The sequence below is a fragment of the Thyridium curvatum genome (assembly GCF_004353045.1).
Source record: "Thyridium curvatum strain D216 chromosome Unknown NODE_3_length_876553_cov_77.224826, whole genome shotgun sequence".
Lineage (NCBI taxonomy): Eukaryota > Fungi > Ascomycota > Sordariomycetes > Thyridiales > Thyridiaceae > Thyridium > Thyridium curvatum.
The window spans coordinates 638,816-659,610 of NW_022156758.1; the positions used below are offsets into that span (position 1 = coordinate 638,816).

General features: G+C 55.6%; 7 protein-coding genes across 7 annotated transcripts; 2 read left to right on the top strand and 5 right to left on the bottom strand.

The window, feature by feature from the left end:
* Window positions 1–154: 154 nt before the first annotated feature.
* Window positions 155–2,151, bottom strand: E0L32_000896 (uncharacterized protein; the record flags this gene model as incomplete). The annotated part of the gene is made up of 8 exons (XM_031143878.1): window positions 155–659; window positions 715–808; window positions 862–1,109; window positions 1,172–1,482; window positions 1,537–1,607; window positions 1,669–1,736; window positions 1,786–1,912; window positions 1,971–2,151. The coding sequence occupies 8 exons, from the start codon at window positions 2,149–2,151 to the stop codon at window positions 155–157; spliced, it is 1,605 nt and encodes a 534-aa protein (XP_030994430.1).
* A 592-nt stretch (window positions 2,152–2,743) lies between these two features.
* Window positions 2,744–4,675, bottom strand: E0L32_000897 (uncharacterized protein; the record flags this gene model as incomplete). Its single annotated transcript, XM_031143891.1, has 1 exon — window positions 2,744–4,675. One exon carries the CDS (start codon window positions 4,673–4,675, stop codon window positions 2,744–2,746), a length of 1,932 nt encoding a protein of 643 aa, XP_030994431.1.
* A 1,507-nt stretch (window positions 4,676–6,182) lies between these two features.
* On the top strand, window positions 6,183–7,824 carry E0L32_000898 (uncharacterized protein; the record flags this gene model as incomplete). Its single annotated transcript, XM_031143902.1, has 2 exons — window positions 6,183–6,258; window positions 6,320–7,824. 2 exons carry the CDS (start codon window positions 6,183–6,185, stop codon window positions 7,822–7,824), a joined length of 1,581 nt encoding a protein of 526 aa, XP_030994432.1.
* Window positions 7,825–7,887: 63 nt separating this feature from the next.
* On the bottom strand, window positions 7,888–8,932 carry E0L32_000899 (uncharacterized protein; the record flags this gene model as incomplete). The annotated part of the gene is made up of 3 exons (XM_031143912.1): window positions 7,888–8,113; window positions 8,200–8,427; window positions 8,502–8,932. The coding sequence occupies 3 exons, from the start codon at window positions 8,930–8,932 to the stop codon at window positions 7,888–7,890; spliced, it is 885 nt and encodes a 294-aa protein (XP_030994433.1).
* Window positions 8,933–9,881: 949 nt separating this feature from the next.
* Window positions 9,882–11,921, bottom strand: E0L32_000900 (uncharacterized protein; the record flags this gene model as incomplete). Its single annotated transcript, XM_031143923.1, has 1 exon — window positions 9,882–11,921. One exon carries the CDS (start codon window positions 11,919–11,921, stop codon window positions 9,882–9,884), a length of 2,040 nt encoding a protein of 679 aa, XP_030994434.1.
* A 2,154-nt stretch (window positions 11,922–14,075) lies between these two features.
* E0L32_000901 (uncharacterized protein) lies at window positions 14,076–17,980 on the top strand (the record flags this gene model as incomplete). Its single annotated transcript, XM_031143934.1, has 2 exons — window positions 14,076–17,086; window positions 17,146–17,980. 2 exons carry the CDS (start codon window positions 14,076–14,078, stop codon window positions 17,978–17,980), a joined length of 3,846 nt encoding a protein of 1,281 aa, XP_030994435.1.
* A 78-nt stretch (window positions 17,981–18,058) lies between these two features.
* On the bottom strand, window positions 18,059–20,719 carry E0L32_000902 (uncharacterized protein; the record flags this gene model as incomplete). The annotated part of the gene is made up of 3 exons (XM_031143945.1): window positions 18,059–18,918; window positions 18,989–20,508; window positions 20,571–20,719. 3 exons carry the CDS (start codon window positions 20,717–20,719, stop codon window positions 18,059–18,061), a joined length of 2,529 nt encoding a protein of 842 aa, XP_030994436.1.
* Between the last annotated feature and the right edge of the window lie 76 nt (window positions 20,720–20,795).

Below are 20,795 nucleotides of genomic sequence, written 5' to 3' on the forward strand. Positions count from 1 at the left end.
CGATTGGCAGCTTATCTATGGGAGAGCGGACGGGATCCCGAGTTCTCTACCATCTATGGTCGTACGTGGAAGATGAAGTTGTCTAATTGATACATAACCTCTGGAGCTTGAGCAGCCTGACACCCCATTGTCGCCACGGCACGAAACCCCCACACTAAATCCTAGCCAGACTTCGGAAGCTCTGCGTGTTTGCGACCTCGGGCAGCTGGACCACGTCCAGGCACATGCCGAGAACGTCACGGGTGTCCCGGGGATCGATCACGCCGTCGTCGATCAACATCGAGCTCGTCGAATAGCAGTCCGAGTCCCTGAGCGCGTCGTCGCGCAGCTTCTGCAACTCGGCCTTGATGGCTTCACTCGGGGCCCCGGAGCCGCCCTTGGTCTTGATGGTCTCCATCACGCCCGCCAGCTGATCCGGGCCCATCACGCTGCAGCGACCCGTCGGCCAGGTGAAGAGGAAGCGGGGGCGGTAGGAGCGGCCGCACATGGCGTAGTTGCCGGCGCCGTAGGACGCGCCCAGAATGATGCTGATGTGCGGCACCTTGGAGCAGCTTACTGCGGAGACCAGCTGGGCGCCTGTCTTGATGATGGCGGAATGCTCTGCTTTGGGGCCGACCATGAAGCCGGTGACGTTGTGGAGGAAGATGATCGGCATGATTCTGTTCCGTGCTGTCAATAGCCGGGGAGTACAGAAGGGCAATGCTGGCGACTTACTCTTGATTACAGAGCCTTATGAACTGAGCAGCCTTTACGGCTTCCTGGACGTGAATGACAGGGGTCTGGTTGGCGACAATGCCGACTCGGAAACCTTGTCGTAGTCAATAACCCGAAGAGTCTGAGGAAAGGAGCTACATGGCCTACCATGAATATGCGCCCAAGTGGTGAGCATATTGCGCCCATACTCTGGCTTGAACTCGGCCAGTCGCGAGTCATCCACGATCCGCAGCAGGACCTCACGCATGTCAAAGGGCTTCCGGATGTCGCAGTTGACCAACGACAAAATGTCCTCGGCCGAGTACCGAGGCTCCATCGGTGTCGTGGAGGGTAAATGACTGCGCGAAACTCGAAGCGTAGCCATCCAGAGCCGCGCTTTGCGGATAGCGTCGAATCTGCATGTGTTCAAAGGTCAGTGATCGCAGGCGCAAACCACTCAAGGGTCTGGAAGGCATACTCGTCCACAGCCATCTGATCAGCGAGGCCTGTACGCGTCGCGTGCACCTTGGCTCCGCCGAGCTCCTCCGCTCCGATGGTCTCTCCTGTGGCCATCTTTACCAGAGGAGGACCGCCTAAGAAAACCTGTGCCTGGTCCTTGACGAAGATCGTGTAGTCTGACAATGCGGGGTGGTAGGCGCCACCAGCAGTGGAGGGGCCAAAGACGATGGCGCATGAAGGGATGCCCTGTTGTGAACGGATTGCGAGGTCACGGAAGAGCTGCCCGCCCTTGTGGAAGACCCGGAATTGTTGGGGGAGGAATACGCCTGCCTGTGAGGAGTTAGGAGCACGGTCAAAGGATTATGATACATAAGGGTGCCGTACTGATTGCACCAGTGATATAAGAGGGAGATTGTTCTCCATCCCGATCTCCATGATCCGGTTCACCTTGAGCACTGTAATCGACCTGGTTAGAGGTACCATTTAATACGACGCGGGAGAGACTGGATGTCTGACCTGTCAATTCATTCCAAGCTCCGCCGCTTTGAGTGGGAATGTGTGACATCAAGAGACATGGCTTCCCGCTAGACCTTGTCAGCTGGTTGAAGCACTGGATAACATCAAGTTACTCACCTCACTAGACCAATGCCTGCGATGATGTTGGCGCAGGAGTTGGATCCCTCGACTCCGAAGCCAGCAAAGGCCCCAAGCTCCAAGAATGGTGAATCTGCATCTAGTAGTAGAGCTATCCTGTCTCGTGCTGGTAGTGGGGGTTAGTGACCTCGTCATTCGCCAAAGTTTGGGCAGATATATCGCACGTAGTAATTGGTTTCGTTCGACGTGTCTTTGAGTCGACTTCTCATTTCCTTCTGAGGCGACCTGCTTCAGATTTCCCTCGAAGATCCCGAGTGTCGTGTCCCATTGTGTACGGTTGTCCTGGAAACTCGGCGCGCCAAAGTTGGTGGTTGCTTTCCGCACGGGGAAGGGCTGAGCGGCCATGGCGATGAAGTTTTGGAGAACGAAAAGTTGGGGAGAGGCCTGTGGCTCGAGTAATGGACGACAGATGTTTAATTTTCATAGCATACACCCTATCTGCCTCTTTGATGAAAATCACTGGGCTCTGTCTCTGAGCACACGCCTCGGCAATTTTGTGGGGAACACGGCTGGCCGGCTTTGCGATATCCGTGTCGGACCGTCCGCAGAATCACGATGCGAGAGGACTCCACAAAGGCCCGGCAACCCTATTGACGTAATATCGGAATTACCTGAGAGCGATACTGCTATTCATTTGTCTCCTTGTATTTGAGTGTAATCTTGAAGTGAGAAGAGCAGCAATGCTCGACTTGCGCCAGATGTGGTCAACGACATATATACAGTCTCTCATCCTCGACCGCAATTCCCATCACACAATATGGAGATACCTGCCAATTTATCACGATTACAAGGGCCAAACTACAAATCTTCATTTAAACGAGATCAGATGCGTCCGGTCCCGTTGAATATAGCACATCCATCAGCAACAAGTCATAGTCAACGCAGTCGTCAGGCAGGCACAGTATCACCGTCAATGATCAGTGTTTCGTCATTGTGTCTACTTCAACTCACTGAGAATATCATCCGCAGCCTTCTCACCAACCATATACGTTGACACTGCAGTGAACGTGCCGGGGATCCGCGGGTAGACCGAGGCGTCTACAACGCGTAGTCCAGTAACGCCCCGAACTCTGAACTTCGAGTCTAGTACGGCCATCGGATCACCGTCAGCGCCGATAGGGCACGTTGAAGAAGCATGATGGCCCCAAGCGGTGTCCTTGATGTACTGTTCCACGTCCTCTTGCGACTGCACCTGCGAGCCTGGCAACACCTCAGTCACCGGAACAAGCTGTCTCTTGAAGGCGTCGCGAGCCAATTTGATGGCCTCGGAAATGGCCTTCAGATCAGCATTTGCATCCCCCGAGCCGGTGTCAAAGTAGTTGTACGTGATGTCCGGCATGTCGAGAGGGTCTGCAGACCGCAAGGTAACAGTGCCAGCCGTATTGCGGGGGTGGCCCTTGAGGATAGCCCATGTGTACCAGTCATGGCGAGACGTAACGTTGAGGCTGTAGGTGGGGAAATAGCCTCTGAAGTTTATCGGGCCGCCAAAGATGAAGGTGTCGTAGTCTCCATTTGCTGTGACGCTCGAGGGATAGAGCATCGTCACGCCGAATCCACCAGAAGCATACGTCCCACGGTCGCCGAGGAAGGGGCGGTTCCAGCGGTCGAGACAAGGGTCGGGTTGCCCGTTGACGCTGAATGTGCACCCCTTGAGCGCTGAGAAGTCCTTGGGCGGATGTCCCTGGACCGCGACTTCGTAGTGATCTTGCAGATTGGTGCCGACGCCAGGCAAGTCAGCGATGACAGGGATGTTGAACTTTTGGAGCTCGGCGGCTGGGCCAACCCCGCTCAGCTTGAGGATCTGAGGCGAGTTGTAGGTGCCGCCAGAGATGATCACTTCACGAGAGGCACTCGCGGTCCCGGGAGTCCCCGGCCCGGCATTCTTCGAGCGCGGACTGGCACGGTAAAGATAGGCGCCGTCGAGGAACTCGACTCCAGTAGCGCGCGGTGGTTTCACGGACTGGTCGAAGATGACATTAGTGACGTGGGACTGCAATCTCACGTCAAGAGGGTACTTCTTGCTTCCATCCCGATTCGTGGCATCCCGAACCGAGACGACAAAGTCGCGAGAGCCGACACGCTTGCCGCCACTCGATGAAAGAGGAACCTGATAGAAGCCCGGCGTCTTATCTCGCCGTTCGGTATCGGCATTGGCGTCTCCGATCAGCAGAGTCGCGAGGTTGAAAATGCTGTGTGTCAGGTTTCCAAGCGCGAAAGCTCCCCCGAGGAAGAGGCTGAGGAGCTGCGGATCCTTCAGCGGGATGGACAAGGGCGCGGTCTCCGTGCTGAGCCACCCGTCATGGCCGTGTCCGGGGGACAGCGGCGAGTACTTGTTGTGTTCCAGGCGCTTGAAGTACTTGCGCATGTTGGCGGGGTTCCAAGACGCGTCGCCGGTCATGCTCGCGATGTACTCAAAATCCGACTCGTAGGGGTACACGGCGACAAGGGCGTTGTGCGCGGTGCACCCTCCGAGCGTGCCGGTCCTAGGGTAGAGCGTGCCTTTCATCGTGGAGCCTGCTGGCGGCGAGAGACCGGTGTACTCGCCACCATCGGGTGTCTCATATGTCGTCTTGTAGTCCCGTGCCTGTCGTTGATCGTCGGCGTAGTGGCGAACAAAGAAGTTCCAGGCCATGGTCTCGTCTTCTGATGCTTTCGCCGAGTAGGCTGGAACCGTGTAGTTTGGATTCGCACCTTGGTCATCGCCTGCCTCGATCAGCAAAGTTTTGTGCCCAGCAAGGGCCAGGCGAGCGGCCAGTGGGCCACCACCTGCCCCTGAACCGACGACGATGTACTCATAGCCAGTGCTATTGAGGCAAACGACCCCATTCAATAGGGTCACCCCTAGATATAGCAGAGATATGAGTTGCATCGTGGAAGCATACTGTCGAGAGTTGCAAACGGGGGATGCAAAAAGACCACGGAGTAGGTGGGGAAAGAAGCAACAATATTTAAAGGAAACCCACGATCTCATGGATATGTCGCTCCCACATGCATGCAACCCAATTGTCTAGAGATAGTCTCATTTACTTGCAGGCATCCCTTCTCCCAGCTCCCCAAATTAGGATTAGCGTATCCTGGGGAAAGGATGGGATCGGCGTCCCGACCTGGTTCTGTTCACATGTGTCACCGATGTCCTACCTTTACGCACATAAAACTAATGAGGATCGGCAGTCCTTCCTCGGCAGTCCCCAGGACTCGGATCCTCCCCCAGATCAACATCCCACGAGCTCTCGGAATCTCCATGTTCATATGTGGACTTCCCCAGCTATTATGTCTTTGATTTCGGTTTATTCCGCCTGATATGGTCGACTGCAAAAAGAGTCAAGACTATCATGTATCGCCTGTCGTTTCTTGTCTTTATTTCGTTCTTGACTCAGCCCTAGTCGGCAGCAGGCCTAGGCCGCCTTGGCACAATATGTTTCGAGCCCGGATCCGCGGGGCCAATTTTAGGAGAGACATGGATTTCAATCCCGAATGCGCTAAGCAATCAACTTCGTACGCATACTGTCACAAGCGTCAAAATCATACTCGGCGGCATTGCGGCGCCGAGACTGTTCACATTATAGCAGGTCCACGAGCTACTCTGTCGGTGCAATACCTCATCGCAGTCTCGCCCTACCCGTCTGTGGAGCACAGACTAGTCCCAGATCAGATTCGTCCGGTCGGGTATTGGCCGGCAAGGCTATGTTACACCCTTCAAAGACTCGGTATGTTCTGACAAAGCTGGGTAGCAATGAGTCTCGGGAGTAGCTTCCCCAGATTGCAAAGAGCATATCCATGCTATAGCAATGTCTCTGGTAGGATCACGGTTTACGGAAATCGTTCGAGCCGAACAACGCTACACCAGGTAGTTCAAGACGTGAGGAGCCTGCTCGAAAGCAGAGAAACACAAGAGTAATCATGTCACATCTAACCGAGGCCAAACCGTGGTCGACGGGTTTACAACATCGCGACGCTTCCTTTCAGATGCTGTTTCAACGTGCCGGTGAGGCGCATTTAGGTTTGTACCAGCTCACCATCCGCGTACAACCTCCTTGAATAGGCAATGCGCCGGGCCATCAGCACGGGCTTGAACCGTGGTGTCGGATCTGAGATTCTCAGCCTGGAGCGTCTACCTCCCAGCTAAAGTTGCGCAAAGAGCCCATACAGAGGATAGTAGCATCGTAAGTAATGAAATGAGATAGACAGATTGGCACAGTTTATCTTGTCATGCCAATTTTAGGTGCCGAGGATCGGAATTCCACACCAACTCTAGAACTAGCACAGATGACTAATCGAGAGCACAGCACCTTGTGGATCTCCAGACCGCTAAATATTGGTCAAGAACTTTCGCACGTCATTCCAACGAGGATATTCTGAGCACGGCTGTCACGGTCATGTCGCACGAAGACATGGGGGATGGAAAGGCCAGAGGGGGGCCCGAGAAGCCAAGCTCGGCCCCCGCACAGAAAGGTTTGGGCACATGGCTGCCACCAAATCGAGATACGCGAAGCGCTGACCAGATCGCCGATAGGCTGCGCCAAATGCGATCGGCGCCGCATCCGGTGCGACCTACAGAAGCCGGAATGCCAGAAATGCATCCGGAAAGGCTTGAAGTGTCCCGGCTATGGTCGCAAACTTCGTTGGGTGGAGGGCGTTGCCGCCAGAGGCCATCTCCGGGGGCGCCGAGTCCCGACTGCTCCGGGCAGCTCGCCCCCAGGAGACCAATCACACGCGCCTGATCCGGCAAATACTCAAACCGAGCAAGACGTCGAAGTGGTTCACCGAGAGCCCAGTGACGTTGACATGCAACGCTGGCAACTCCAACGACAGATTCAACGGCCGTTGCCAGGCATGGCTACCAATTTCTCGGTCAGCAATCTCATGGCATCGACCGCCCGATTCCTAGACTATTACCAGCAAAACTTGGCCGGGCTCATGGTCTGGCTCGATTCCGACGAAAATGCGTACCGGAGGACGGTCGCTCCCATGGGCGAAATACAGCCCGCGATCGGCTTTGCGATTATGGCCTTTGCTGCCCAGCATGGCGCCATCGGCGGGAACCAGGAGGGCATGGATGCTCTCGCCGAGTTTGCTCGCGATAGATGCTTGGAAATCATCCAGCAGAGAGCACGGGACATGACGAACCAGCTCACGCAGGGCCAGCATCTCAGGTCTGCCTCCGACATTGCCGATGCGGAGTGGATGCTCGCGTCGATCTTGATCATGGCCAACTACGAGAACAACCTCCATCGCCCGACCATCGCCGATGCGCACAGGCGTGCTGCTCGCACAATTGTCAACCTATTCAAGGATGAGCCGGCGATTCGCAACCGAGGGCTATTCTCCTTCCTAAGAAATCAGCTTGTCATTGATGATGTCATCACTGCTTCTACCTCCTTCGACGTCGAGTATGTCCGCAATTCCATCACGCCGGGGCCGGAGTCGGACCACATCATGTTCTCCCAGTTCCTGCGACTTCTCCATGAAGTGACACTGCTTTCCCGGGAGATTCCACTGCGTGACCCATCAGTGCTGTACCCACCACACAAGTTCACCGTACCCTTTCTCAGGCTCGAATTTGAGATGTGTCGAGGCGCTACCCTCATGGCAGCCGGATCTCATGGGCTGCAGCCGCCGTCCAACATGTTTCGCGACTTTGTCCGCTTGGTAGACACTTACCACACAGCGGGCCTGCTGTACTCTTTCCACTGCCTCGAGCTCGTCGACTCGAACCATGCTGAGTGGGTCATCGCCGTTTCTCAGCTCTTTGATCAGCTCATGAGCTTTGACAATCACACCCCCTGGTTGCATGTCTTGGGATGGCCTGTTTTTATAGCGGGCACGGCCTGTCATGGCAACCCAGGGCGACAATCTCTGATCTCTGGAATCTTCAAAGACATCTACCGGGCGACAAGATTCGGGCAACATAGATCCGCCATACAGTTCCTGGACGACTTCTGGGCCGGCATCGATACGGACTGGCGGCCTTTGGCCTATCAAAGGGAAATGGAAGGAAGAAGGATTCTTGTCACTTAAGGAGTTCTGTATTGCCTTTGACTGGCTGCCCTCTTACTAAATCCTAATCCATCAACATCATATCTACATGTTGACAGTCTCTTCATCCTCAACCCCAAACAACACCCTCATGGGATCTTGGTAATCTAGGAAACCCACTCCTGGCTCGAGCAGGCCATATCCCAGCAGTCTCTGTGCTTTCGGCTTCATCTTCCGGACCTTTTCGAGTGGGATTGTGAGGAATTGGTTTTCGGCTGGTCGTAGGTATGGCTTGCAGAGGAAAATGCCGACAGTCTCACGATAATCGTCCCTGTCATCACCAATCCGAAGCCGTCAGCACCTCAAACGTTTGACAGAAAGATTTTCTGGGCCTTTATCGCGACTATCGAGGCTTACTTGGTGGTATTGGCTCCGCCCGCATGATACAGGTTGCCGAGGAAGATGAGGGAGTCACCGGGCTCGAGCTCCGCGGGGACAGCTTCGTGGTCCAAGGGCTGGCGGTCCGGACCCCATAGGTGCGAGCCTGGAATCCCGACTGTCGCGCCATTCTCCTTGGTCGTCTTTGTCAACGCGGTCACGGCGCCGATCATGACGGGATCCGTCGTGTTGTACGTATAATAGTCGCTGTACGGCCGCCAGATGAGTATGTTATACAGCCACGAGACGCAATGCCCAATAGGACTGCCTCAAAATCTTACTTGTCATCGCGGTGCAACACCTGCTGCCGCCCGCCTGGGTTGACTCGGAAGCCTACCGTTGACGAGATGATCGGCTTGCCGGTTGTGGTCTCCTTGTGGTCACCCCTCCAGAAGGTGTACTTCGCTGAGATCAAGGCGTTGGCGACAGCAATGTACAGCGGGTTGCAGGCGAGCTCGATGCAAGCTTCGGAGATGCCGAGGAGCCCTGTGGCTCTCTGGGTCGTTTCAGGGAAGAAGCCGTACTTATCCGGGATGTCGCGCTCGAAGTGCGGCTTGAGATCGTGCTTGATCTGTGCGGCGAGCTCCTTGGAGATTAGCTTCTCGACGATGACACCGCCGTCGCGCTTGATGATCTCGACGATTTGCTGGGAAGTTGTGGTTGGGTCGGTGGCGTCCACGCGGGAGAAAGATGGCTTCGTGGTGATAGTCATGGCTTTGGAACGACTGGATCGAAAGGAACACATAGGGAAGAGCCAAATTCATGGTCGATGACAGCCTCAGAGAGTGCCCCCCTTGCATTATCTCTTTAAGTACCCCTGATGGACTTCGCTACGCTTAAACCTAAGCTTGGTGTTCTGTGTGAGAGCAGTTCCTCACGGAGGAGGTCAAGGCTGCCCCTCATCTCAAAGCATTGCCTATTGCGAGCCTAGTCTGGTCATCAACACCTCAGGCGTCCCGACTGACCTACGAACAAAGAAAGCATATTCTGCCAGGTTCTCTATCACTTAATGGCATGCTGGCTTCGAGCGTGCTGTAACTTAGACCCGCCATCTCCATAATTTCTCCAAACAGCGGCCGGTTTTGGCTAGCGCGATGTTCCGATGCTAGGAGGGCCATGCAGATGTTATCTATGAGAACAGTACAGCCACTTGCATTGGAGTTATTCCCATGTTGATCATATGCATCGAAGCAGACAATGTTGCTTATCGTGCAGGCTATGTTACGAGCGAAAGCTACTGGCAGTTGAGAGTTCTCCTTGTCCCGTTGGGCCACATGAGTAGACGCCGTAGGGCATAACTTGGAGTCTTCAGAACCAAGCAGGCTGCAAATTTCCCAGCATAGCTCGATCTTGCCATCATGAGATGCAAGTGTAAAGGAATAGCAAGATAGTCTGCCTGAAGTTGGAGTATACCTCAAAAAGTGAACAATCTCCCATTGAACCCTAAGCCAAGAAAAGTCTCAATAACAATCGCTCTACACATGTTAACAACTATCTGGATATGTATTTTCGACCTACTCAGATGACAATGTCTGGCTCTAATGAGCGTACCGGGGGTCTGTACTATGTATGTCCTGCCATAAAGAAAGTTTTCAACCCCAGTGAGACGACTTGCCGCATTGTGCCTTGCAGAGGTATCCTAATACCCTTATTTGTCACCTTTAACCGAAGATTGGCCAGTGTAGCTCCTCCATCACCGCATTCTGCGCACCGTTATGTGCGTCCTGGACCTTCTTCCTTATGTTCCAGGCCTCATCTCCATCCATCAATCCTTCATCGTTGATATACCCAAAGATCATATCCACAAGCTCGAGAGGCAACACGCCCAGCAAGTCGCTCCGTACCTCGGCCGTCCACTCCTCACGCCAGTCTCGCCGTTGAGCCGGTACGTTGCGCGTCGAGCAGAGCCGGCTCATGGGGTCCACCAGGTACACCGTCAGGCATCGTCTATGACCGGGGCGGAACGGGTGGATAATCTCGAAGGCCTCGTCGCGAGCCTGCATCGAGTTCGAGTAAGATACCATGCGGCCCGGCTGGAGTAGCACGCTGCCGGTTTCCTGTGTGTGCAGTCTGTGCCAGGTCAGGAACATGTCATCGAAGTTGTTTCCGGCGGTGGGGAAGTCGGCGCCCAAGATTTGCTCCTCCGCGGTGGTGGTGTCCTTGAGCTCCGGCGTGCGCTGTCGGAAGGTGATGCGAGAAGGCGTGATGTTGGATGTGGAGAGGCAGTAGGTCGTGCAAGCTACAATCTTGTCGTTGAGGGTACCTGCGAATGACCAAGGGGAGCCGTTGTATCGCGGGTTATCCTTGTTGAGGTCGATGGAGGTGAGCTGCACTATCACTTGGAGACCCAGGTCGCGGAACTCGGACTGCAGTCGGAGGGGGGTATTGTTCGGGTTGTGATGGGTCCACCATTCTGGGTAGAGGTCGACGTTGACAGGTGGGTGTATGGCATGTTGCGCCTCCCACTTCTCCTGCGCAATCTCTTTCAGCCTCTCGTCTTTGATGGTGTTAGAAGTGTGCCGAAAGGTCTCTGGTCGAACGCGTCGCCATGATCCGATGTATCGTCTTGCCTTCTGCAACAAAGCCCTGTGTTTGGGCGAGTCAGTGTTTCCTTGCAGGAGATCTGTCCACCAACTTGGCTGGTTCTCGTGGTTGACGATGGCTCCCTCGCCTCTCTCGATCCTCTTCTTTGACGTGAGCTCCCGGGGCATGAGGACACAGTTCCATGGCTCAATCGATAGCCCAATGATATTCTCTATTGCCTCATACAGAGCTTTGTGCTTGACCGGATGAAGATTGTTGATGCACGACGTGATGCGCACGTCTGTGCTATTTGGATCCCCGACGAACGACACCTCGCACGGTAGCCACTGGAACTCGTCCGAGAAGCGGGTTCCGTGGCGATACACAGCCCTTCTACCACGCCAGATGAAACCATCATTCTTCCATCCATCGTCTATAGCCCGCTCAACACGTGGGGAAACTCCAGGCATGACGTGCGGAGGGGCGAAGCTGCCTTCCAAAGACACGCATCCGCCCTTCATCAAGACCGGGGTTCGGCCGTAGATGAGCGGATAGAGGGACGGGTCGACGATATGTGTGACTAGTTCGGCCTTCTTTGTTTTTTCATCTGTCTTGCACAAGTTGCGGACTCCGTACTCGTCCATGACGCGCTTCACGGCTGCGGCGATGTCATCTTGCAGAGCTTTTGACACCACGGTGTCGGACTTGAATACCCGACTCCCTGCTTCGAGCACGTAGGTGCCCTTCACCTCGTCGAAAACATTCGCTTTCTCGGTCAGCTCGGCCTGACACCATCGCCACGCCTCCTCGCTCATGAGCGGCTCCCGCTCCTCCCGCTTCCAGAGCGACCAGAACGCCTTGTCGTCCACGTCCAGCTGCCAGCCCGGGCGGTCGGTGATGTTGTTCATCACGCGCAGCATGGCGACCTCGCGCGCCAGCACGCGATCGACGCACATGGCGGCCAGATCTAGGGCCGCGTGCCTAAAGCCAATGACAATGCCACCGCGGCCTGGCAGAGGGGCGAAGACGGGTACCCCGTGGAGGCCCGGGACGTGGAGCGGTGTGCCTTCGGCTGTAGCGTTGGAGTAAGCGGGGCCATCGGCGGCCGCCGCGGCGGCTTCGGCAGTCTTGGGGCTCTCGACGAGCGGGTCGGGCTTCCAGGGATCGGGGGGACACATGGTAACTGGCTTCGTACAGCTTGGAGCTTGGGTCTTTTTCTCTTCAATTGTCGAGTTGAGGAACGGCTGTGCGAAATGGAAAGGTGCGGATGGCTCGATAACCCCTCAAACAAACAGTTGCGGCGCAGGCAGATTCGCTACCTGTCCCTGTCCCTGTCGCATGTTTTGCCTTCTGCAGCCAAGCGGCGTGATTGGCTGGGGTATTTTGCTGCCTATTGTACATAGGCGGCATCGAGCAGGCAGTTTGTTTCGTGCGATTTTGATATAATAAGCCTCATTGACTGTCAATTCTATCTCTCATATGATTTTCATTCAATGATTTCAATTCAATAGATGGCCTATCGTACTACCTTTGATGTTTTCTGTTGCCATGTTTTCTAATACTCTTCCAGCATAAGCTTATGCTTTGCCTGGCTCAGACAGGGCTTACTCGTCGCCAATGGCCCGGACTGGATCAAATCGCGAAGTAGGTAAATGTCGCGAGTCGCCCGCAGATATGAGGTTGTGGACTAGGGCTCGCTCGGGGATGAGTGATAACGATACAGGAAGTCCGGTATGTATGGCTTCATCTCACGATAGTGAAATTGATTCTCAACCGACATCTGTTGAGACGACGCCGGGTTTCTCTCGCGGTCCAGCTCACGGCACTGGCAGGACTGGCTTCTACGAAAATCTAACATGGCTCTTTGCGACAGCATCTCAATTGGTCGAAAGCGAATATGCTTGGATTTCTGAAAAGAGGAACCCACAGGACGGTGTATGACCTTAAGATACTGGGATTTCTTGCATCTGTCATCTGTCATCTGTGCTTGAACACTTGCCCACTATGCAAGCTGTGTTACATACGGGATACGGTCTGCCATGGTTCGTTACTAGGTGCTCCTTGACAGCATTTGCAACGTTGTTGAATATACGTTAATAGTGCCACGTTCTATATATTATGTTCGTCCTGTTTTCGACCGAATCTATGGGCCTCACCGTATAGGGACTCGTTCCTGGGCTTGGCTTGACCGCGATGAAGAATGAGTCGGGCAATACATTGGTCCAGATTTGCTATGCAGGCTCTCCGTGTCGATTGGAACTAGGTCTGGTCTGGGTGCCACGCATTATTCAGACACAATTTCAGTGTACGATGCTCCGCTCTCGAGAGTTTGGGAGATGGCACACTGTATTGTAAATGAGATAGTTCATTCCTCGCTTGGCAGTTGAGCTAGACCGCATCATGATAGACACCAGAGGTTGTTATTGCCTTCCTCTGACTAAGCGGATATAGGGCTCCCGACCCCTCGGCGCCTCAAATTTGACTATTTAAGGTTGTGCACGCCACCCGCATGACCGGAATGTGACTGGCATAGGTGGATGCTCGACCCGATCCGCACCGAGACGCGGTTATGAGCTCAAACTGCTCAAACTACAGAAACACCGATAACCCATGTTTTTTATCACGATACCAAGTCTTGGAACCACGTCACGAGACTTGGCCCCATGCACGGCAGCGGAGTTTGCTCCTCATTTCAATGATACAGAATGATCGCGTGTTTCTTTGCCTGCTCGGTGATGCCCGACCACGGCTCGGCGTTGCTACCCGCCGCGCGGCGGCCTGTGGGGTGGTGGAGGTCCTCAGTGCCGAGATTCCGGCTTAGCAGCTTGGCAGCTGAGGCGGTACGGGCATTGCGGTACACTACCTCGAGACTACTTGCTGACACACAGCAGGTCGCTGCAGTCGAGATTATGATGACATTGGTGGCTTGGCAGCAGGGTCTTGGATGCACTCCTTGCACTCGTTTTGCGGTACCACAACACAGCACCATGCTGATCCCAGGTTTCAAGATTCAGGGTCGCCCCCGCCGGGCCTGGTTGCTCCCTTTTTCTTCTTTTAGACTTCATCTTAAAACTGGGACGGATCCAAAAAGTTCTAGAACCCCGGGCTTTGGTTCCTTCCTCTGATGCTCCGGACAACCAAGTTTGGTCCTTAAACGGTTCGTGTGCTGTGTGCCTGCTTCGGTTTGCCAATTCAGCCTCCAGCTTGAGAGGGGAATCGCGGTCGGGAGAGCGAAATATTACTATTGCTCTCGAATCAAGCCAGGACAAAGAAAAAGCCTGATTGACACTGCCACATCAAGCAGTATCCATGCCGTGTAAAAAGCGGCCGTCATGAGTAACACTGCCGACGATGAGATCACGGCGGCGCCAGCAACGGCTGGTCGACCTGCGCCCGAGCCAAGGGCCGAGGAAAAGTTTGAAATCGACTTCAAGGCTGACGAGGGATCCGTAAAGGATAACAAGTTTGCATTCAACCCTTCCCATCTGCACAAGCTCTCTGAAGCTCGCACCGTTCCCGCGCTCCGTGCCTTTGGTGGCATCGCTGGCCTGGCAAATGGGTTGAGGACCGATACCAAGGCTGGCTTGAGTCTAGATGAGGACCAGCTCGATGGCACAGTGACGGTCGATGCCGCGCTGTCAGCGGCGCGCAGCGAGAAGCCGCTCGAGATTGCTCTCGCTCCCGAATCCGACAGCCACGCCCACCAGCATCGTAGGCACTCTGTTGCCGAGGTGCTTCACCTGGAACCGGCGGACAATGCCTTCAAGCAGGCGTTCTGCGACCGCCGTCGCGTGTTCGGCGAGAACCGTCTTCCCAAACAAAAGCAAAAGTCTCTACTGGCACTTGCGTGGCTCGCTTTCAACGATAAGCTAATTTTCCTGCTTACCGCCTCCGCGACGATCTCCCTAGCCCTCGGCATCTACGAAGCAGTGGTTCACGGCGAAGAGGGCGGTGGTGCGAACTTGGAATGGGTCGAAAGTGTGACCATTATGGTCGCTATTGTGGTTATTGTCTCGGCAACGGCGCTCAACGACAAGCATAAAGCGTACAAGTTCGAGAAATTAAACAGCAAGAAGGAGGAGAAATGGGTCACGGCAATTCGATCGGGCAAGAACAGGAACATATCCGTGTTTGACCTGATGGTGGGCGACTTGGTCCGGATCGAGGCAGGCGACGTGATCCCGACCGATGGCATCCTCGTCGAGGGTTTCGGAGTGCAGTGCGACGAGTCGCCTGTGTCTGGAGAGTCTGAGCTGGTGGACAAGACGCCTGCTCAAGATGCTGAGCGTAGCCGAAACTCAGCAGGCGACCCTTTCATCTACAGCGGTACTCGCGTGGCTCATGGTGTTGGTTCGTACCTGGTGACAGCAGTCGGTCCCAATTCCATGTATGGCCGTATCCGCCTTTCACTACGGAGCAACGTCGAAGAAACGCCCCTCCAGGTCAAGCTCGCCCGTCTCGCCAAGTACATCATCATCAATGGCTTCGTCATCGGCACCATCTTCTTCTTCATCCTCTTTATTCGCTGGTGCGTCCGGCTCAAGAACTACCAAGGGTCGCCACAGGACAAGGGCGAATCATTCTTGGATATTTTCATGCTTGCAGTCACGGTTGTGGTCATTGGTGTGCCGGAAGGCCTGTCTCTGGCCGTCGCCGTGGCCCTGGCTTTCGCGACAACTCGAATGCTTAAGGACAACAACCTTGTGCGATTGCTCCGATCCTGCGAGACGATGGGCAATGCTACGACAATCTGTTCGGACAAGACGGGAACGCTGACGCAGAACAAGATGACGGTGGTATCTGGCGTAGTCGGGCACAGCTTCAAATTCGAAGAGCTTGGAGATCTGCCGCCGGGACCCGAGAATTCAAAGGACAAGGCCGACGAGAAAACAGTGACCTCTGCGACCGCATTTACCGAGGCTCTTTCGGACGAAGTCAAGGAGATGCTCAAAGCCAACTTCACTCTCAATTCGACTGCCTTCGAACGAGACGGTGAGGGTACCGGAGAGTTTGTCGGCTCCAGCACTGAGACAGCGCTACTGAAGTTTGGCAAGGAACAACTCGGCATGGGCCCTCTCGCCGAAGAGCGCGAGAACGCAGAAGTCATCGAGCTGTTTCCATTCAACGGCAACAGGAAGTGGATGGCAGTCATTGTCAAGAGGGGAAACGGATACCGTATGCTCGTCAAGGGTGCTGCTGAGGTGGTGCTCGCCAACTGCCACGACACGCTGGATGACCCTGAGACAGGACTAGCGACTAAAGATCTCTCGGCCGAGATGAAGGACAACCTGGCTGGACTGACGCAGGAATACGCAAGCCGTCTTCTACGTCCCATCGCTTTGGCCTACCGTGATCTTGATAGATGGCCACCACCGGGGCCCAAAAAGACGCCGAGCAAGCACCATCAGGACGACATCACTCAGCACTTCATCCACCTCTTCCACCACCACATGACCTTTGTCGGCATCTTTGGCATCCGAGACCCCCTGCGTCCCGAGGTCATCGACTCTGTCCGCGAATGCCAGTCGGCTGGCGTCTTTGTGCGAATGGTCACTGGCGACAATTTCCTTACCGCAAAGGCCATCGCCGCCGAGTGCGGCATCTACACGGCGGGTGGTATCGCTCTCGACGGCCCGACATTCCGCAAGTTGACTTCTGCCCAACTCGACCTGGTCATCCCCCGCTTGCAGGTCCTCGCTCGATCCAGCCCAGACGACAAGGCGCGCCTAGTGCAACACCTCAAGAAGCTAGGCGAGACTGTCGCCGTCACCGGAGACGGGACCAACGACGCATTTGCACTTAAGGCTGCAGACGTCGGCTTTGCGATGGGCATGTCTGGCACCGAGATTGCAAAGGAGGCGAGCTCCATCATTCTCATGGATGACAACTTTGCTAGCATCGTCAAGGCCCTGGCTTGGGGGCGGACTGTTAACGACGCCGCCAAGAAGTTCATCCAGTTCCAGTTCACTATCAACATCACCGCTGCCTCTCTGACCATCATCTCTACCCTCGTCGGTGACGTCAACTCGGCGGTCTTTGCCGTCATTCAGCTCCTGTGGCTGAACTTGATCATGGATATCTTTGCCGCCGCAGCTCTGGCAACCGACTACCCGACGTCCGCACCACTTAAGCGACGGCCCGAGCCACGCAACGCACCCATCATCAACGCGACCATGTGGAAGATGATCCTCGGCCAGGCCATCTACCAGCTCGCCGTCGTGTTCTCGCTCCATTACGCTGGCGAGGGCTACTTCCTGGAACCCAGTGCTCAAAATCCCGGCCGCCAACTGCAGACGTTCGTGTTCAACATTTACATGCTGATGCAGGTGTTCAATCAGACCAAGTAAGACCTTGAAATCACTTTGCTCCCTTGACACTTTATATACTAATACTTCTCGATAGTTGCCGACGCGTCGACAACAAGTTCAACGTATTCGAAGGCGCGTGGCGTAACCCCTGGTTCATCGGCGTCCAGCTCGTCACCATCGCCGGCCAGATCATCATCGTCTTTAAAGGCGGCGAGGCCTTCCAGACCGAGGCCTTGACTGGCGTCCAGTGGGGGTGGTCCATCTTCTTCGGCTTCCTTACCCTCCCTCTCGGCGCCCTGATCCGCATGATACCCGACTCGTTCGTGCTTACCGCCGGCAGGGTCCTCAGCCCGCTGGGCTTTCCCGTCATGCTGGTGGTCAACTGGTTCCGCAAGCGCAAGGCCAAGCGCAGCGGCGCGGAGACGGCCGCGGCGCTCGAGCGTGCCGAGGCAGAGGAGCAGTACTATGACGAGGCCGATGAGGAGCGCAGGCTCAGGCGGATGCAGTGGCAGTGGGTCAAGGCCGGCCTCAAGAAGGACCGGCGCTTCTTCTCGCGCTTCTGGAGATTCGGACGGACGACCAAGCTCGGCAACGGCAACATTGCTGCCGGGCTGGCGACCGCCGGGCTGGAGATGGCGGGTGCTAATGTCGTGGTGAGGTTTGAGAACGATAGGGATAAGGCTACCTCGAGAGGTCAGCTCGACGATGGAGAGGAGTCGCCTCAGGAGGAAGAGCTTGACCTGGTCCGGGCCATTGATACGTCAAAGAGCTCGCCTCACGACACGCCATATGGGCTGGAGGTCAACACGAACACTTCCAAGGAGGATCCGGTCATTATGCCGGAGGTGATCCAGAGCAAGCTCCCGCCCAGCCAGAATCCGCTTGTGTGGCGCCACTTGGGGATCTGGCTGAGTGATACAGTGGAGTAGAGGAAGATCACGCTGTGTGCAAGAGGGTATTTAGACTTGAAGCTAAAGTAACCAAAATATAATGACATTTCATAGACGCTAACCAAACTTGACGTCCCGGATGAAGAACCCCACCGTCTTGGTCCACACGATGTCCTCTGTGAACAACAGCAGAGGCTGACCCTCCTGTTTCCTCCTCGATCGGGCATTCGCCTTCTTTGTCTCGTCGCCACCATCATCATTCTCGTCATCGTCGGACTCGACGATGTCCTCGTCGAGGTGCAGATGCGCCATGTACTCGCCCGGCACGCCCGTCCTCACTGCCCTCGCCCTCGAGCCTTTCCTCACGTCCACGGAGATGAGATGCTCACCTTCCTCGTTAATGACCTTGAGGATGAGGAAGCCACTGGCCAGCATGGTCGACAGCTGCACGGGGACGTCGATGGAGAAGGGCAGGCCCTGCGACTCGCGGTTGAAGAACATGCCGTTGAACGGGCCCCGCGTCTTGAGGATGTGCTGCCGCTCGCCGTGCAGAAGGTACATGAGGATGATCTGCGGGTCGACGCCCGACACGTCCTGTACGTCCTGGATGCTGGTGCACACGATCTGCCCCCGCAGGAAGTCGTGCCACGGCCACTCGCTCACGTACCGCGACTTGGCGAGGATGACGAGGAAGCCGGCCAGGATCCAGGAGAAGGAGGTGATCTGGAAGGGGTCGACGCCGCGGATCTCCTCGCCGACGGTGAAGGGGATGGCCATGGCGCCGCAGACGAGGGTCGCGGCGCCGATGATGACGGACAGGACGTAGGCGCGGCACTTGATGGAGATGGATGTCTCGTCGATGATCCACGTGTCCATCTTCATCTTTTGCTTGGCGTAGTCGTCGAGGATGTCCCTCGTGCGGGCGCGGGTGTCGGCGCTGAGGTCTGAGTTGCGGTGGAGCATCAGGTTGGTGCCGGCTGTGTGTCATTGCAGTGTTAGTCAGGGTGGTTGTAATCTTTCAGGGGTTCTTGCTAGGGGGATGCTTACCTCTAATACCATGTCGGAGAGGACTGGATGCCAGTGACCTGACCTCGGGGTTCTGAGTCAAAGTCTGGGAAAGGGTGCGCTGCCGGCGGAGATACTCCTCCGTCGAGAGATGAAAAACGGCTTGGAATGCTCGTGGGGGAGGTGTGAACTGCATAATGGGTGCCTCCTCGGTTGTACCAGAGCCCAGGACGGGCACGGCACGACCGATGGAGTCTGCCATATACACGGTGGACATGCAGACTGCAATAGCGATCGTGATGATGTCGTCTATGCGATGGAACTGGAACCGGCCTTCTGACGTCTTGGTGCTCCCCGATTTGTCCCTCCAGTTCCAGTTGAGGGTTGCGCCAACTGCTGGTGGCTCAGTATTAGTGTCGACAACACGCGTTTCGGTCGACTGCATTTGTCGTATGGCTTCCAGGTTCTGCATCAGGAGAACCATGGCGCTGTACATATTGTTGATGTGCGCCGGCTCGCAAGACGTGTGAATGTCTCCGTACCGGTCGTGGTTGATGGTCGTCGTCACACCGTCTAGCCCCGTCTTGTACACCAGGGCGCACATCTCGAAGGACTCGATCGGCCCGCTCGCGCGAAACTTGTATCGGTCGAACATGGCATTGATGACGAATTGCAGAAGCGGCTCGAGGCTGCGCCGGATGAGAATCTTCTCGCGGTAGTAGCGGCTGACGATGTCGTCGCGCTCGTTCAGGGCCGAGTACTCCTTCTCATGTGCGTCGCGACCCTCGCCGATGCGCACTTTGATAAGCATCGGTTTCTTGGTGGCGCCGCCTTCGACGACTTGATCGAGGATGTCCTCGCCATTCGCCAGGGATGTCACCGCGGCTCTGTGCGGGTCGTATGCAATGACCTTGAGCTTGACCGCCCAGGCCGCGAGGACGGCAAGCATGTGATTGTCCCAATAGCTTCCCGACGCCGAGCGGACCCAGACGCGTGCGATGCTGCCCAGAAGGTAGTCGACCATTGTATGGTACGCCTCCTTATTGCGAGAGGGCGGCTCTAGCAAGACTGGTTGGCTTCCCTCGATGAAGTCCTCGTCGACGTCATAGCGACTCAGCAAGAGAGTCCTGGTCTGCTTGAAGTCCTCGATGGCGACCGACATGGACATTCCCGCCGTCTTCTCCAGCGCGATCTGCTCCGTGTCGTGGCGCAGGATGGCATTGTTGGAGTAGACTTGGTCCAAGACGTTGGCGACGTCCTGGTAGTCTTCGGCGCCGACGCCCTTGAAGTGCCCGCCACTGCTGAAGAGATAGGGCTCCTGGCTCGCGGCGACGAGGCAGAGCTTGTGGATCTCCTTCTTGAGCAGAGACTCGTGGGCCTCGTCGGCGAGGCCGTACGGCTCGCAGTCGTCGAACTTGCGGAGATCTTTGAGCTTGAGGTTTGCGTACTCGTACTTTTTGTAGTTTTGGGTGATTTTGAAGATTTCCTCTTCGTCAAAGTCGAATTTTCTCGCCTCGCGGGAAATGACGTTGACAAGCATGCGCCTTTGGCGGATTGATGAGCTATTGTCTAGCGATCAGTTGTCTGCCTGCCGGCCGTGTCAGAACGACTTATTCAAATGTACCTTATCTCGCCATCTTCATTGCCGCTGGATGCGTTGCGACTCCAGAATTTAGAGGGAGGGGCAGGCTTCTCGTCGACTGGCACATTGATCCTGACGCGTCCGCTCTCCACGTCAAGAGATTGCGATTCAGATGTGTGCGCGTCTGACATTTTGGCAGCCAACTTGCTGGTGTCCGCCATTCTCGTGTCAATCCAGAAGATGAGTGGGTGTCAAGACACGATGTGA